This window comes from Melanaphis sacchari, unplaced genomic scaffold (assembly GCF_002803265.2).
Source record: "Melanaphis sacchari strain LSU unplaced genomic scaffold, SCAv2.0 Contig1_pilon_pilon, whole genome shotgun sequence".
Lineage (NCBI taxonomy): Eukaryota > Metazoa > Arthropoda > Insecta > Hemiptera > Aphididae > Melanaphis > Melanaphis sacchari.
This window is the reverse complement of record NW_020270976.1, coordinates 1,667,983-1,686,211: the sequence shown is the minus strand read 5'-3', so window position 1 is coordinate 1,686,211 and position 18,229 is coordinate 1,667,983. Positions and strand designations below refer to the sequence as shown.

Below are 18,229 nucleotides of genomic sequence, written 5' to 3'. Positions count from 1 at the left end.
ATAATTTGTAAGTAGGTATATTTTAAAACAACTAGATTAATTTTTGATGCATTCTGTAATTTAAAATGATATATTTTACTGGTTTTGACTTTTTGAGTTATTTATCTATATGTAATAAGTATGATAGATTTAGGAAATGTGTGAGTTATAATGGTATGAAAATTATAGTAATTAATATTCATTTGGTAATATTTTATGATTTATTAAAATTATCTAAATATTATATTTAATATTTGATATTTTATGTAAAACTGTTATTACCTGGCGCATAAATAAATTTAGATACATTGACATTTTCCAAAAAATAATTGAACAATTTCAGAGAATAAGGTAAGTTCTCAATGTAAAAATAAAAAAAGTTGAACAATGTTTTTTAAATGGTATAAGAAATCGAATAATTAAAAAATGTAAATTTTAAGTATATTAAAAAATTTTAATTATCAAAAAAACTTTATTATTTGAAGAAAAGTACGAAAATGTTTAAATTTGAAGGATTACTGTTTATATATATATATATATATATATATATTAGAACTAGTAACTAGTAAGGATAATTAAATTCTCAAATTTATCATAAAAAATAGATTTTTCTATAAATATAAGTGTTTATATTAAAATATGAGAATTTTTGTGACAAATCATAAACTAAAATTACTCATCCGATCTCATATTGTTATGAATAAATAATATCATTGAAATAACTTAGTAGATATTTATCATATATAATAAGTTTGTGTGCGTAAATACTATATGCTGTAAATAATTCAATTTGGTAAGTTAATATTGCCAACATTTAAGGATTATAAACAAGGCTTAACCAAAGAACCAAAGGGTGCGGGTAGCAAACATCCTTCGTCAACTTTTAGTTATTACCTTCGATGTTTCAATAGGTCTATAGTTAGCATTTATCATTCTTTTAATTTATATTGAATTTAATATTTGAAATTTTACTGATTATGAAGCAGGAATTATAATTTATAACTACATTTAATATAATTTTAAAATACAATTAAATTGTTTACTGAACATGAAAATTATATTTTTATTTTTTAGCTTAGTATTTATAACAAAGAGTTTAATTTGAATATTTAGTTAATATTTTGATTCATTTTTAATTTTGAATATTATATTTAATACCATGTATAAAGAGTAACTCATTGTCTCACTATACTATTATTCCTTATCAACACTTTTTTTTATAGTTAATTTTGTTGAAATAATATAAGCTAGTTTATTTAAATTTTTAAAAGTTGAATAACTTATTTATTAATTAATGTCTTAAACTAATATTTAGGTAAGTTTTTAAGTTTAAACAGACGATATTATTATTAATAAGAAAGTTAGTATAATGGGTATATACTTTGAAAAAACATGGTAAGATACATCGTATTCTATATATATATAAATATATATCTTTAAGTAAATCTTTAAATTACCTATATAGTCTTTTTGATCATTGCCCTGATATTATTTCTATAAGTTGAGTAAATATTTTAGCTATATTGAACTAATGTGTTTATATATAATAATCATAATAATATACTCCCTATATTAACTATCATATAATTTACTTTTATATTATTATAGATAAGTATATATTTTGAAATTAAACTGTCTGCTTAATATTTTTAATTAATTACTATATTAATAGAAAATATAGTTTTCATTTTATTAATCATTCAAAGTTCTATAACCTTCTATACCTTCGAATGTAATAACAAACTATAGTTAAAATGTATTTATTTTTTTATGCATTAATTCGTTTAAGCATAATAAGTATATAACTACATAGTTCTAAATATATTATTATATTTTAAAATATTTTTTTCAAATCGCTATAGTATTATGAAATTTATTAATTCGTCGCATGCAACAGAGTTCATTTTAAAAATAATTATTATAATTTATTATGTAAATTAAAATTATATGAAAGTACGCTACCATAATAATGAACTCAAATTATTAGGTAAATGAAATATTTTTGGTTTACGCCAACAAACAATTAATACTAAAAGTTAACGTTGTTTAACATAATAAGCCAACACCAATATAATATTAATATTTGCAAAATGCTTAAATTATAGTCCAATGAATTTCCAAATTTTAAAATTTTAATATTGGAACTTTTATTTTTATTGCCTCGAGCTAACTTAGTACTTTTAGTTTTCAAATATTTGAATCAACATTTATTATATTGCTATGTTTACCGGTAAGAACATAATACTTTTATTTATTAAAAATGTCTAGTTTTGTAGATTGTTATTTTTCTAATTTTGGTTTCTTTGACTTCATATTGTGTTTCTCTTTGTAATTTCGTACATTTTTTCACTAGAGTTTTCTTTATTTATTTGATATTTTTCTTTTTTTTATAACTTTATTTTCATTTGATACATTTAACTGTAAATCCTCTTTCTATCTGTCTAATTTTTAAAAAAAAAAAGCCGTTGCTATTTTTTTATGAAATTATTTTTTATCTTTTTTATATTATATTAGAGAAATTAATTCATAATCAGTTTTTATAAATGTCGTACATGAAGTTGCTTGGTTATCAGTTAGTTGTGTTAAATATTTTGTTGGTAATTATTTTTTATAAAACATTTATATGTCTTGCTATTCTATTTGTTTTCTTTACTGTAACTAGCAATCTCTACCATAATCAATAAAATTATTCCTTCATCAAAAATTCTAGTTTTCACATTTAATTTAATTTTATAATTGAAATTTGAATATAAATATTAGTTTATTATTAATAATTTTCTGTAATATTGTAAGAACAAAAGCAATTCAATAAATTGTGGAAAAAATCAAGATGTTTATTATGCTTTTTAATTTATTCAGCAGGAATTTATAGCGATGGTTTAACGTGATCACGTGATATATTTTTTTAGTCATTAAATGTAATTAAATATACATACGTCATCTATTTTATTTGAATTAATTTATGTTTTATATTTTTTATCAATTCCTGAATTATTAGTTAGGATTTTGTGTTTTTGGTAAACTTATCAACATGTTTACCAAAAAAAAAAAAAAATAATAACAATTTAAAATTATACAGATATATTAATAAAATAAAATATATTTATAGTTTATATCTTAAATCAATAAAATAAAGAAATATGCGTGAAATTATTATTTTAGCATATTATATTTTTTTTTATTATTATATATAAATAAAAAATATAGTAAATGGCGTTTTGTATAGGCAAAATAGATACAGAACTGTGTTGCAGATCATTATCAAAGGTATCTAACTTTATAATATTTTAATAAATTGCCTTCGAAATAGTATGACTTTCATTTAGTTAAATATAAGACTGATATTATCAAGAGAATAATATAAATGAATGAAATTGTTTAATTTATTTATAATTTTATTTTGAGCTGTTAATTATTATAACAAGAACGATTAATATAATATTATATAAACGAATATAAAGTTAAATAATTATTATTTATAGGATTGTAATCATAATATTTTAAAAAGTTCTTAACGTAGCTTTTTAATTTTTAAAGTTATGGACTATAAGCAAACATTTACAAAAATTTAATATCATTGATTAAAGTTTTAATTATTCTATTGTGAATGCTACAAAGCGTATAAGCAATTAAATTGTAATCTGACTAAATTCTTTAAATAAATATTAAGTTCATCTTTTATTATATTTTACAATATAAAAGTCGTGTTTGTTTTCAAACAATTATTTTTCGGTTGATTTTACATAAAAAGTACGTATATTTGCATAATTGTTAATCATTTTGTAATATTTTTAAATACGAACACACAAACTCTCTTTCTTTGTAAAAAAAGAATGGCAAAAATTGTTATGTAAAATAAAAAACATCTACCATGTTTTAAGCAAAATTAAGCACCATTCATGAAATTTTAAGACGTAGTACGTGCGTTTTTTGTACATTAATCTTAGAACACTTAAGTATATACGTTTAACAGAATATATTAATGTATCTACATGATATTCGAATAAAGCATTACTTATGAAAAATACTGAATAGTCTTGACGAATACCTATGTTTTATACATGTGTTCAGTAGAACACCATTTCAGTGGAGGCAGGTTGAATGTTTGATTTATCGTTTTTGTGTAACAATAATGGTCCGGGTCATATAAAACTCAATAAAGTCAGATCTTTTATGGGTTCTGTGTCTTGGTCGATGTATACGTCGCTTACGTATATCGCTTTATAGGAGAGCGTACATTATATCACCATTGGTTTTTAGATATATTTTTTTTGTTAAAATACCTCTTAAATCCTTGTAATCTGCGTGGATCTAAATTATCCTCGTATACCTCCATTACCAGCGCACAAATACACTTGATAGATTATAATACGATTTTTTTCTTAAAAATGATACGCTACATCACCAACACATAGATTCACACGGTGGCGTTTGGCCAACAAACCTGCACTGCGCTGCTAATCACTATACCCATCGTTATCGTGGTTACAATATTACGTGTAAAATTTTAATGGTAGATTTCGGTCATATAATCGCTTTGAGATAGCGATATGACTGGCGGTACACGTTCCCGTGCATAAGTTCCTTACCTCTAGGGCTCACGCCTACCTAACTGCAGCTATACGCGATACTTGCGGAACACCGTTAAGACGATGTAGAATGCTATTTGACACGTTCAAAATAAAGTACCATCTCTATAGCGCCTTGCAGCATTAGTCGTTTAACGATAATATGATATTCCCAGGTTAACCCATTGTCTGCACGAATATCTACATTATGGTGACGTAGTTTTCGATAACTCGTTATAGCCCGAAGTTTTAGACCGAATATTGCCAAATTATACAACGAGTTTATTTGTTTTCAAAATATTGAAATACATCTAAATAAAATGTTTTTCAAAATTAAAGATGAATTCTACGTTACGTCAATAGCCTCGGTGGATGATTATGATTTTCTGGTCGTAGTGAGCGCTAATACGCAAGGAACACATACACATCAGTCCCACGTCAACCGCTACAGTATGCAGTGGCATACTTGCGGTCTTGTGAGTGGGATTTAGAAATTGGTCATATTCTGTATATATACTAATAGTTCAGAATATTTTAAAAATAAATTATAAACAATTAATTACAAAATTACCCTGTAAATGACGACGTGAGTAACAATGAAAACGTCTCCTCGTACCTGTTCTATACCGTTTGAAATTGTCAAAACGACCAGCTAAACGAGTTGGGTCCAATATGTCGTGGATCGGTAGAAATCACACTCGACGACCAAACGATTAATTTTTAATTACGTCCGCGGAAAAATTGTACTAGGATATTGATGAACCTTTCAGTATTTATGAGCGTGTATCGAGTAAAAGATGAAAAAAAAAAAAAAACATAAATAAACAAGCTAAATTGCTTTGTAAGTACAACATTAATTATGTTAAAAATTTTTTTTTTCTCCAACCGTTCTCGAAACTTCAAGTCTGTCGCGACCCTCCCTTCTGGCGGACAAAACAATCCCAAACAGCCTCTGGTGAGCATCCTTATCGTACGGTGTTCACCCTCGGTCCCCTCCACGCCGTCAAAACGACCTCACCACGGGCGCGCCATGCGCCCGTTTACCGCCGACAGCGTCCAAACAGAAGCTGATGCGATCGCGCACGAGGCCGCCAGTACCGTCTGTTCTGTGGGTAGAGCGGTTTGCGTGACCCTCACACCTTGTGTCCGTCGCGTGCTCAGTCATTCTAGAATTCATAAACAGTGATTTATTATGCACACTATTGTCATGTATTTCATTTGATTCGTCTGTATCGTCGTGTACCGGAGCGTGCGTGTGTTACCGATATTGGTTTTTTTTTTTTTTTTTTGCCATTCTTATCGATGATGACATTTTACAGGTATGCGTGTTTATTGTTATACTTACGTCCCCCGTGTACTTGGACTGCGGGCGACAGGGCTAGTTGTATGTTGTACAGTACAGTAATATCATAATAATTATTACCGCAGCGATGATATAATTGTATAAATTTTTTTTTTTACCTTTCCTGCCGCAGTTAGGTACTCCCCAACAGCGATTCAATAGTACGTACGGTATTTTGTGTTATTCAAATCCGTTTTTTTTCACTATGATTTTGAGACAAACAAAATCATGAAACTAACCAAACCTAACAATTCAAAGTAGTTTAATCATACGAATTATAGAAAAAATATCGTCAAAAACTGAGCGAGGCGTAACAATATTTAATAACAAAAAATAACTGTACAAGACGGTTTGAAATTTTTTTTTTATAGAATAACCTTGTTAGTAGTAAACTAATGGCGAATATATAATAATTGTTTATTTTATATTTTTCAACGTTTTATTTAACCAAATTATTTTGGCTAAATTGAAGGTGTGATATATTTAGTACTTAAATGCTCAGTTGCATAAAACTTTTAATCTGCTGGTTATTTGAGCAAGAATATATAGATAACGAGCTGTAAAGTTTTTCTAACTACGCATTAGTTTTAAAATGTGATATTTTATAAATGTTCTGGTACCTATATTTAAAATGTATTTAAAAAAATTGTTGTTTACATATTCTTAATTTTCTGTAAATTAAAAAAAAAATTGTTAGATTCGTTCGTTGCTTTGAGAATCAATTTTTGGATAGATTTTACTAAAACTCAAAGTGAATATTATCAAATATAATTCTTGTGTATATGATTTATAAAATTAATTATTTATTTTTACATTAAACAATGAATAAGTAAACATAAAATGAAATTTGTATGTGTTTCGTTTGTGTATAATATGTTCACAAACCGCATACAAAGAGTAAAAAAGTGAATATAAACTACTCTAATATGCGTACAATATCACCCATGAAAGAAATAACGATCGATTTTTTTTTTTTAAAGGAGTTTTTTTACATTTATATCAAAGTGTATATATTTTGAGGAAATGAAGCGTTTTATTAAATATTTATTTTATCTAACGTATTACATTCCGTGACATATTTCTCGTGTTTACCTGTATTATACAATCGAACTAATGATTTTAGAAATATTTTAAAACAATTATACATAGAATTGTTGTAGTTAGGTAAAAATTGACCGAAGTTAGGTTTCAGAAATATAACTTTAACTTAAATACCTTCGTTTTTAAAAATATATTTTTCTTTGAGTTGTCATTTGTGTACGTATAAGTTGCTTATAATTTTTTTTTTTTTTCATGGACTATTTGAAGTTGAATATTTCAATATTTGATTGTCCAATTTTTCATATTTGTTGATTTTTGAGATTTATAATTTACTTTTTAAGATTTATAAAACGAATAAGTATAAAGAAACTATATGGATTATTTAAAGGGTACGCTACTAAATAAGTTATAAATATTTACCAGATAAATAATTCAAATTTTAATTCGTATCATGAAAATTAATTCGAAGAAATAGTTAAAATTGGAACTTAACTTTATATACCAATCTTGAACAAGTATAATGTTTAAATTCAATTATTTAAATATCCATTATGCACTTCTTAATTGGATATAAAAAACAATATAGTTTGCTTGAATTATTTAAATTAAATTACTTTGAAGCTCAAATTAAATAAATAAATGAGAAATTTATAATTTGCATACATGAAACCCATTAATTAATATACGAATATATAATTCTGCACTGTTTATCATTCTCAACTTGCAAAAAGGAAAAAATTTGTATAACTTTTTATTTTTTTATTTTTACATGTAATAAAAAATCGATATCAAATTATATTAGACACAATAAAAATATATAATAAGAGTTAACAGGTCATGAGTTTTTGAAAAAAGAAGTCACCCATTGATGACACTTTTTATTTGTTTGTTATTTAATTTAATTTAAAAGATCGCGATATAATTTACGCTTCAAACGTCTCGGAGGATTGCTTGGTATTGTGTGAGTGGCCAAGTTTTTTATTGATTAATTTGGATGATTATTTAATCGGCTGTAAAATTTTTCATGAAAGATTTTTGCTTCATGATTTATTGACTTAAGTTTTAAATCTGTGTGTAGTGTACTAGTGTATGATTTGACATGTAGTTTGGAACATTCATTAATTTTCTAAGAGCAATATTTTGGAAGATTTGGATTTTCGAGATATTTAACTTTTTCGCATTTCCCCGAGCTGAAGATCGTAGGTCCATAGTGATTTCGATAGCGTTTTATGTATAAGCAGTTTTTTTCTGATTGAGATGTATTTATTGTTACATAATCATAATAAGGACTTAAGCATGCGAAGACAATTATTTAATGTTAATTTTTCAGTTCTATGTGAAGAGCCCATGTTAGTCTTTGGTCTAGAGTAAGGCCGAGGTATTTGATACTTGGAGAGTAAAAAATTGGAGTAATGTATAGAAAGACTCCAGGAAAAGGGATAGGTTTAAAGGTAAAGTTTGTGTGAATTGATTTACTTTGGTTTATTTTAAACCACTATTTGATAAACAATTTTTCTATAGCGCTAAGGTGAGTTTGAAGATTAATTGACGTTAAGTTTGGATCATTATTAATGGAAATGAGAGCTTTGTCATCAGCGTAGTTAGCTTCTGATGCATTGTGGCCACATGTGGCCAAAAACAAAAATGTAATAAAGAATAGAAGATAAGATGTCATCTTGAGGCCCTCCAGCATTTATAGCAGCTATATTAGAAAGAGCGGATCTGTAGCGAACTTGAAAATGTTGATCTGTTAAGTAGAATTTAATGAGTAAGTAGTAAGTGGACGTAACAAATCTCTTAAGTTTATATAAAAGGCTATCGTGCCATACCTTGTCGAAGGTTTGTGAAATATCTAGGAACACACAATTACAATGAAGTTTTTTTTTTCCAGAGAATACGAAATGGCATCTACAACTCTGTGTACTATCTGTATGGTCGAGTGAGACTCACTAAAGTTAAATTGGGTATTTGGAACAATATTCTTTTCAGTAATGATGGGTATAATACGTTTTAGAATTAATCGTTTAAGTATTTAAGCGAAAAAAAAATAGAAGGCTGATAGGTCGATGATATGAAGGACTGTTTGGTGGTTTATTAGGGTTTAGGAAACAAGATCATAGTGAAGAATTTCCAAAGTAGAGGGAAATATGAAAGTCTAAGTGAAGCATTAAATATGTGAATTATGTGGACAATAGCTCTAGATGGAATGGATCTGGCTACTTTCGCAGTAATGCGATCATAGCCTGGTGATTTATTTAGTGAGTATTTTATTAGGGCATATTTTACATTATTTGGCGTAAATGATTTGACAACGGAAGATGCATTTGTATAGCTGTATAAATATAGTAGATACTCACTAGGTACTCAAATATTTTAAGTAAATAATACCTACTTAATACTAAATAATTAAAAAAAAAAAAAAATGATACAACAATTACTATCTCAATTCATTTTTATTCAATTTATTTCTCTTATTCTGTAATTTTAATGATAGTGGTGGTATAAACCTCAGAAGTAATAATTAACGGTAATAAATCACAGCAAGAATGATTGTTGAGTTAACTTGTATATTTAGTGTTTAAATCTATTAGATTATGCTTTAAGTTTAATTGATGTATTGTAAAAAAATAAGATAAAAACTTTTTTTTATGAGTATAATTCTTAAATTGTTTTACTGTGAGCAGTAAACGTTCTAATATTAAATTCGTGTGATATAAAATACCTTAAAAGTTAATAAAACAAACCATTTGTGTTATAAATATATTAATGATAAATACAATTATTTATGATATCCATTGAAAATAATTTTTAATAAGCTATTTTTATAAAATAATACATTTGTATTTTAACTAATATATATTGTATACTTGATATTAATTTAAATAAATAACAATATTTGGCGCTTTTAACGGTTTCAATAAAATAATATTTAAAAATACTACACCTTGCTGTTTATAAAATAATAAAATCTTTTATTTCTTCATTATAAAATAATTAAAAACGTATTCATAATTATTAATAGTTATAAAATTGTATACGATTCTATGTAAATACATAAATAAAATGCTTTTATAGTTTCTTTGATGTATATTGAATTTAAAATACACTTTAACTAAGAAGAACTGAGCAGGAATATACAATTTTCTTGTGTATAAACCATTAACAGTATTGAGAACAAGGTATAGTATTTCCAAATTGCAGATTAGCTTTGGTGTTTTAATAACTAAATATAATAGAATGACTTATTATTTTTGTAGATAATTATATATATATTATGTAATTAAATAAATCGGATAATTTTTTTTATCAAATTCTTTAATATCTGTTTATAATAAATAAATAAATATATATATATAATTTAAATTTGTTTTCCAAGTAAAAATTAATTTATATTTTTAAAATAATAATTTTGTTAAATTAATACAATAGTGAAAGTTTGAAAGGTAAATTTACCACAAACCACAAATAATTAATGTATTTTGAATAAATTATAACCATCTTTAAGAATAAATTGTATTATGCTCCAGCAACTTTATTATGCCAAGTTAATCCGAGAATAATTATAGGGTATAAAACCAATGCTATCTTACATTAATCAACTTCTTAAATATAATAAAGTATACTAATTTTCTTAATAATAATGTTACATTTTACTAGAATATTTTTATTATTAATATTAGGCTTCAACGTCTAAGATTAATAGCACTGTGTGCATTAAAATATTATGTATATATGAAATTATAGGATAATTAATACATATAATTAATTATATATATATATATATATATAGATTAGTGGAACATTTAAATGTTATTTACAATATTCATTTCAGCAAGAATATCTTGGATTTTTATTGTTTTCTGAGTTTTTTATAAGTTGTTTAATATTGATGAAGCATTTCATATGTTTTGAAAACTTTTGAAAAGCGTTCTTAAATGATATATTGAGTATAGAGTAGTTAAATTAACTAGACGTTGCGCATATGGATGTTAGATTTTTACTAATTAAAAATGCGAGGGTTATGAACGAATGTCAAGCAATTCACATTTTTTTTTTATAAGTTATTTCCTATCGTTTATTAAAATTTTTTGTGATATAATGAAATAATAATTAATTTTTTTTTTTAAGAAATTTAATATTATTATATTTATTTGTATACCATTTCAATGACTATGCCTACAAACCAGGGGTCGGCAACCTTTTTAACCACGTGGGCCATTTTTTTTTCAATCGTTCATCAAGGACCACATTAAAAAAAAAATTACATATTATGATATAATACTTATAATTGTATTACTATTATAAAACGGTTAGATTAGATTTTATTTATAAAGGAAAAAGAATTATATAATATTGAAAATTATATGAAAAATGTTATTGGACAAAAATTAACCACTTTTGTGCGGGCCATTAAAAATTGCTTCGCGGGCCGCGGGTTGCCGACCCCTGCTATAAACTATACTTTCATATAAACATGAGTTTGAATTATTATTGTGTGTTACTCGTAATAATTACTAAATTATAATACTTTGTGTAATTAATTATTAATTATTGCAAATAAACGATTTATATTTTTTTCATTTCAAATACTAAATGTATTTTATAAAGAAATATTTCAAAAAAAAAGTCTGACAAACAAGTATTTATTGTACTGTACCGTTAGTAGATGTGTTTAATTTGAATTTAGTGATAAATCATTGTATAAAAAAAACGAGATTAAACGGAGACGGCCTGTTAGCCTATATTACTAACTATAAACTATTATTCAGTCATGTACATTGTACAATGTACATACTAAATGATAATAATTATTTTAAAATTTTATTGTGCATAGTAACATATTTTACTATACGAACATATTTTAAGAATATACAATTATTGTCGAATGACTACAAAAATTAATAAAATCATCATTGTTTGCTTAAATATCCAATTTTGTTGAAATTTACTTTTTTATTTTTTCTACTGTAGAGAGTGTTTTCACAAAAAAATAAATAAGAAATACAAATACACATCATTGTAAAATTAATGCATTCGTCACACTGTTCAGAATTAAAATATAAACAACAATAATGAAATTGAATCCCTAATCGAGTAGTGCCACAAAGTGTACCCATTGTCGTTAATTTTACAAATAAAATGTAAAATTATTATTCAAGCATACCTAATCAAATTAATTTAAATCTATAAATTTACATTATATTAATATACTTTATGAAGAACGGCATAGTATGAATTTGTAAGATACATGCATACATAAACATACATACATTCATATATATATATATATATATATTAAAAAATAAGGATATGTTAAGAAATAAGTACCTTACTACTTTTTATTAAATCTAAAATATGCCATAAGCTAAATATATATAGTAAATTAATGATATCTCTAACATTATATCCAATTGCAAAGCTGGATGGGATAGATTTGTTGAATAATTATTTTGAAATAAATTTCCAGGATATGAATCGTTTCATAAATATGGCTTTAATTATATGTATAATAACCAGATAACATATAATTGGCCAGAGATTATGTTCCTGTATTTGTTATATTTTAATTAACGATGAGGAAAAGTATTAAATTGTCGTATTAAAATATTAGCTTAAAAGCTAATATCGTTTATTGAAACAGATATAGAATTCTACTGTTGAAAATGGAATGTAACATTTAATAATAAATTGTCTTTTAGATTCACAAAGGAGCGATGAATTTATTGATTTTGCATGATGTGTGTTTTTTCTGTCCATTTTTACCTTATAGGGGAGTAAAAATATTTATTTTTTTTAAAGTAATGAAAATCAAATTTTATTTTTTCTTTAAATTTTTAAAAAAAAAATTATTCGTTGGGTCAAAATTTTTAAAAATTTAACACACGATCTTTAATACATTTTTCTTATAATATCTATATAAAAATATTAAAATAGCATAGGTCCAATTAATTTTTATATACATTTGAGATTAATATTTTGACAAAATTGATAATAGGTCATTGAATTAAAATATTACACAATCATAATAGTGACTCACTGGACACATAATAATTATTAGTTTTATACGTTCATAAATTATTGAATAGTTATTAAAAGCTTAACTTATAAATTCTTTTTAATATCTAATAAATTAACAACTAAAAAATAATATATCGTTTTAAAAATTATTAAAAAGCAAAATCATATTTATCTAGCATCACATGAATATACGTAATATTTATTTTAAATGTATGTATTCTTATGTTCTAATAAAAAGTTATTATATTTTTAATATAGTGAAATCTAAAATATTAATATATTTTTAAAATAAATATTGCGTTAATCTACCTGTTGCTTATATACGATCTAATTTGCTTATTGTACTATTAATTCCAAATTTTGAATTTTTATCTATTTTATTTAAAAAATAAAACACTAAGAAAAAATAATATTAATCATTATTACCCAATAATAAAATATATTGTATATATTTGTTAGGAATAACCCTTATTGCTATTATTTTTTTTTAAATTTATAAATTTAATATATTATTATCGGATGTATAATAATTTTTTAATATAATATAATATGATTTGTTTTCATGTTAATAAATTTTTTTAAGAAAAACAACTACGCAAGTATAAACAATTATTAAACTTGTATAATATAATATAATATGCGTCATATTTTAGTAAAATAATTAAAATTGTTCTGGTACGTCTTCGTAATCTCAAACAATAATTTTGCATACACACGATATGAAAGTACAAATAAATTGGTTTAAAATATTTCTCTTACATTCATGTTCAGATGTATAACTATTATTTAGTAACAAATTTTAACAATGAGATCCACCGTTCCTTTTTAGCAAGGAAGTTGGCAATTGAATTGGATAAAATTTCCATAATTTCTTCGGATGGCAATGTTCATCGATATTATTTTATGTAGGACATAATTATAACGATTAAAATGTACTATACATTTCAAATTTTATTGTTATCAATGTTGTACAAAACTTATATTCGTAATTTCGATATCGCATATTATTATTGTTCATCAACAACATTTTATACATGGTTTTTGAAAATAATATTTTAAAAAATTAGCTAAAACGTGCACGATATATCATGTCCATGAAGATTTATTGCGGTATAGGTATGCTAGAATTTTTAATTGTCGGTGATCCGAATTCCAAACACGTATCACATAGAGGTCTAACACATTGACATAGCTCAAATCTTTTTTTTCTTCGAGGAAATATTTTTGATTAAAAGTTTTTCACTCAAGTAATATTTTTAAAATATATCACTTTTCACGTATTTAAAAACAATTGATTAAAATTTGTCGGTCATAAAAATTGAAATTAAAAAAAAAAAAAATCAATATTCTTAATAATCGTCGAAAATAATGTATGACATAGAATGTTTTCTAGTTAGTTTTAATCTAATTATTGTAGTTTTCCTAAATGCTAAGATATCAATGTTTTGAACTCAAGTAATAGACCCCGGGAATGGTATTAATATTTACATTTAATATTAATAAACGGGGGAATTGTAATCATATACTCAGAAACTTTATCAATATCAATCAATAATTATATTACATCATTATTGTTCGTCTTTGAACAGGCCAACGTCCGTATCGATGCCATTTTATGGAGGTGATTACCGGCCGGATGACGAACCGCCACCGGAAGCCGTTTTGGAAGAGAAACGCATATTAGATCACCGATTCCGAAGACCATCGCCGTCGCGGTTGTCGTCGTCCACGGAATCATCCATCCGGCCACCGACCGCAGCCAGACAGCTTAGAGGCATCGGTGCCAACCGTTCACTACGTGCCAGGCCATCAGGAAGTTCACCCAGGAGAAGTTTACAACGGTCGTCGGCATTCAGCAATCGGAGATCTACGACGATCACGGATCGTGGACGGACAGCATCTATGCCCGCGGTACCGATTGTCAGGGTAAGGCCGGATAAGGCATATTCATAATATTTATTATAATTATTATTATCATTAATATTATAAGTGAAAACCCTACTCAAGCAAGGAGCAAAGTTTGCATTAAATCGGCTCATTGAAAGTTTGAATTCTAAAAAAACTACAAGTTGATTGTTTGATATATTTTTAAGAAAATATATCACTGTGAGATATGAAACTGAAACGTTTAACAGGCTATAGTTTAAAATTCAAAAGTAGATAAAATGATTAGGCGTCAAGGTTGACAAAGTAAGAACGTTATTTTTAAGTATTAAAATTGCACGTGACTTATTACATCTTTCAAACAAAAAAAAAAAAAAAAAATGTTTGATTTTAAAAATAAACATGAGTGCTTATGCTTTTGAAGGAAAGTAAATACATTATTTTTAATACATATTGCTAGACGTTAATTGAAAATATATGAGAACGAATTTTAAAGACCAATTAAATAATATTATTATGATAGAAGCTTTAAGTACATTTTGCGCATCTGCGATTTCTGTCTACGATATAGGATAATTGATTTGCGTAAGATTATGTTTTTATAAATGCCATGTATGTAAATAATAACTAATAATAATAATACTAATGATCATCTATCCACTTCATGTACTATATTTCATATCTCGAATCTTTTAAATAATCTGATGAAAAAAAAAAGATAAAAAGCTGGAAAAAATCCATAAAAGTATATAGCAAACATTTTTTCAAAATAGAAAAAAATTTTTTTAAAAGCATATGTATCGATAAAAAAAAACTATTTAGATAAAAAAATATCATTCTGTATATTATGATAGTATACCGACATTTGAATAGTCATAATATAATATGTACCAGTATATGACTGCGGCCTATGACATAAAATTAATTGTTTTACATGGTTATCAAAATCTGTAAGTAATCGTATAGGTATATTTTTTGTTATGAAAATATTCACTAACATCCTATTATAATATTTATTTTATTTTTTTCTCGAAAATAAACATTCATAATACACATGTATTTTATTTTTATTCGTACGTTGTGTTTTTTTCGATCGTTTAGATTACAATAATGAAGTTTCGTGCGATTACATCGATTTCGATAATTCGATGGGTCAACGTTTAAACTGAGTATCAATAAATTTATCGTGGGTACCATACTCAAAATGTGACGAGAATTTTTTTTTTTTTTTTTGTATCACGAAAAATCGCGTGTTTCATACGAAATGTGTGCGAGGAAAAATGGTTTAATATATTTATAAATACGAAAAGCTAAAAAGTAAAAAAAAAAAAAACATGACATCCGGCTTATGTGTCACGTATACCTAAAGGCTGAAAGGTTGATAAACGCGTTGAACCAAATGTAGTTGATTTTGACAGAAAACCTTGATAACAAAGTATACCTATACATTAGTGTAATTTTTTACACGGAATTATTGAAAATTGGTATTATAATAGGACTCAATAAGTTCATGCAAACGACCTCAGGGAAAAGAACCCATTATAATAGCCTGTTGTTATTATTATATACGTATATGTACTTGTATACCGTCTACGAACAAATTATTTTTAAATACGCGCATAATCCATTTTAAATCATATTAAACTGGATTTTAGATTCTGAGTGGGGGCGATCAAGAAATATATTGGTTTTTCAATGATACCGTATAAATAATTCTGTTAATACTGCCGTATTGTACAGAATAATAGTTCCAACATCAAACATTAGGGTAAATTTTGTTTGTAAATTTAATCGAGTCAGTAAATTGAGAGACTTGGAGTTAAGAATTTTCAATTATTTTCTTAATATTTGAAAAGCAAGTGTCGAATCGGGAATGTTTAGACAACGCCAGTTTTCAATAAAATTAATTTTGTAGAGAATTTTAATTTCTAATAAATAATGCTCATCAGTGTTTTTCGTTTAAAAACATTTTTGTGTTATATAATGATTTCATGGCAGTGCCTATACTTTAAATTCAAATGTAATACATCCATACAAATTAATTTGTTTGTAAGTTACTATGTGATTAAAAAATTGTGTTGGAAAATCTATTTAGTTAAATATTCTTAAAAACTAGGAAAGATAAAATTAGTATATGTTTTAATACATTTTAATTAGTTTGTATAAAAAGTAAAAGAATGTTATTATAATCAGATAATAAATGTTAACGCTCTTATATATATATATATATATATATATATATATATATATATATATATCATATAGATGCTCGAAAACGTTGTGAACTAATTTATCGTTGAATAAATGTTCAATTATGTGAAGTTATTAATACGCGAAAATATAACGCGACTTTTAATGTTTTATCATAAAAAATCAAAAAATTTAAAACATAATATTGTATTTAATATAATATTTGTAATATACATATTTTCTTGTTAATAATTTTTTTGTTTTACATACATTTTTAGTGTTATTCCATCATATACATTAATCACCAATCTTTGAATTAATCGTTATTGGAACGATATTATATTATTTATTATTGATTTAATGTTTGCCTGTATGGAAAAATTATATCAAATATAAAGTACATAATATATTAAAATAAAACAACTTAATTTTCTTCTCCTAAATGCATATATATAAAAATTCAATAAAGTTTTCTTCAAGGTTCTTTTTGGCATTTAGAAAGAATATTTTAGTTTTTGTTTATTAAAATTTTCAATCAAAGATTTTAGGAAGTAGCTTATAATTTTCATGTAAGTACACAATGTCTTAAAATGTAATATCAAATATTTCAATTTTTTTATGTTATACTTGTTTATTCAAATGAATGTAATATTATGAAAATTGAGTATAGGAAACTTATTATTCTAAAAAAAAATATTTTATATTAAAACAAATAATTATAAATATTGTAACATTAAATCTATTTTTAACTTTTTATTCAAAATATTTTCTTGGAAACAAATTATACATATATACGTGGTATAGGTAGTTCAGCTATATGAAAAAGTCATTAAAATATATTAACTTTATTTCATTATAAATAATTTCAATTTGTTTTTATTTAGTTGGTAAATTGTTCTTGCCCGATAGGTTTTTTAATTTAAAGTAACGAACATTTCTCACTTTAAATTTAAATTTAAATTTCAATTCAAAGTCATTCATTATTTATTATATTATTACTAGACAGTTTATTTTTAATTATTATCAAAATATTACGAGTTTAATCTTGACATTTTACCACGCATAGTTATATGAGTATTATATGATATCATTGTAACACACAATATTTATAGATTTTGATATTTTGGAAAAACACATCTGCTGCAGACAGAAATTCTAAATATGTGTCACTTACATCATACATGTTTAGCACGTTCGATATTTTGAG

General features: G+C 24.9%; 1 protein-coding gene across 2 annotated transcripts in view; it reads left to right on the top strand.

Annotated features, from left to right (window-relative positions):
* The window catches only part of LOC112593230 (GTP-binding protein REM 1-like), a 104,666-nt gene that overhangs the window by 9,473 nt on the left and 76,964 nt on the right, over nucleotides 1-18,229 (top strand). Inside the window, exons 1-2 of one of the 2 annotated variants that reach the window (XM_025337586.1) lie at nucleotides 5,667-5,866; nucleotides 14,538-14,874. In XM_025337586.1, the coding sequence (XP_025193371.1) occupies nucleotides 5,850-5,866; nucleotides 14,538-14,874 (354 nt within the window). In that variant the 5' untranslated portion in view covers nucleotides 5,667-5,849. Of the gene's footprint in view, nucleotides 1-5,666; nucleotides 5,867-14,537; nucleotides 14,875-18,229 lie in introns of those variants that run through there. The other variant, XM_025337587.1, reaches the window with a different exon arrangement.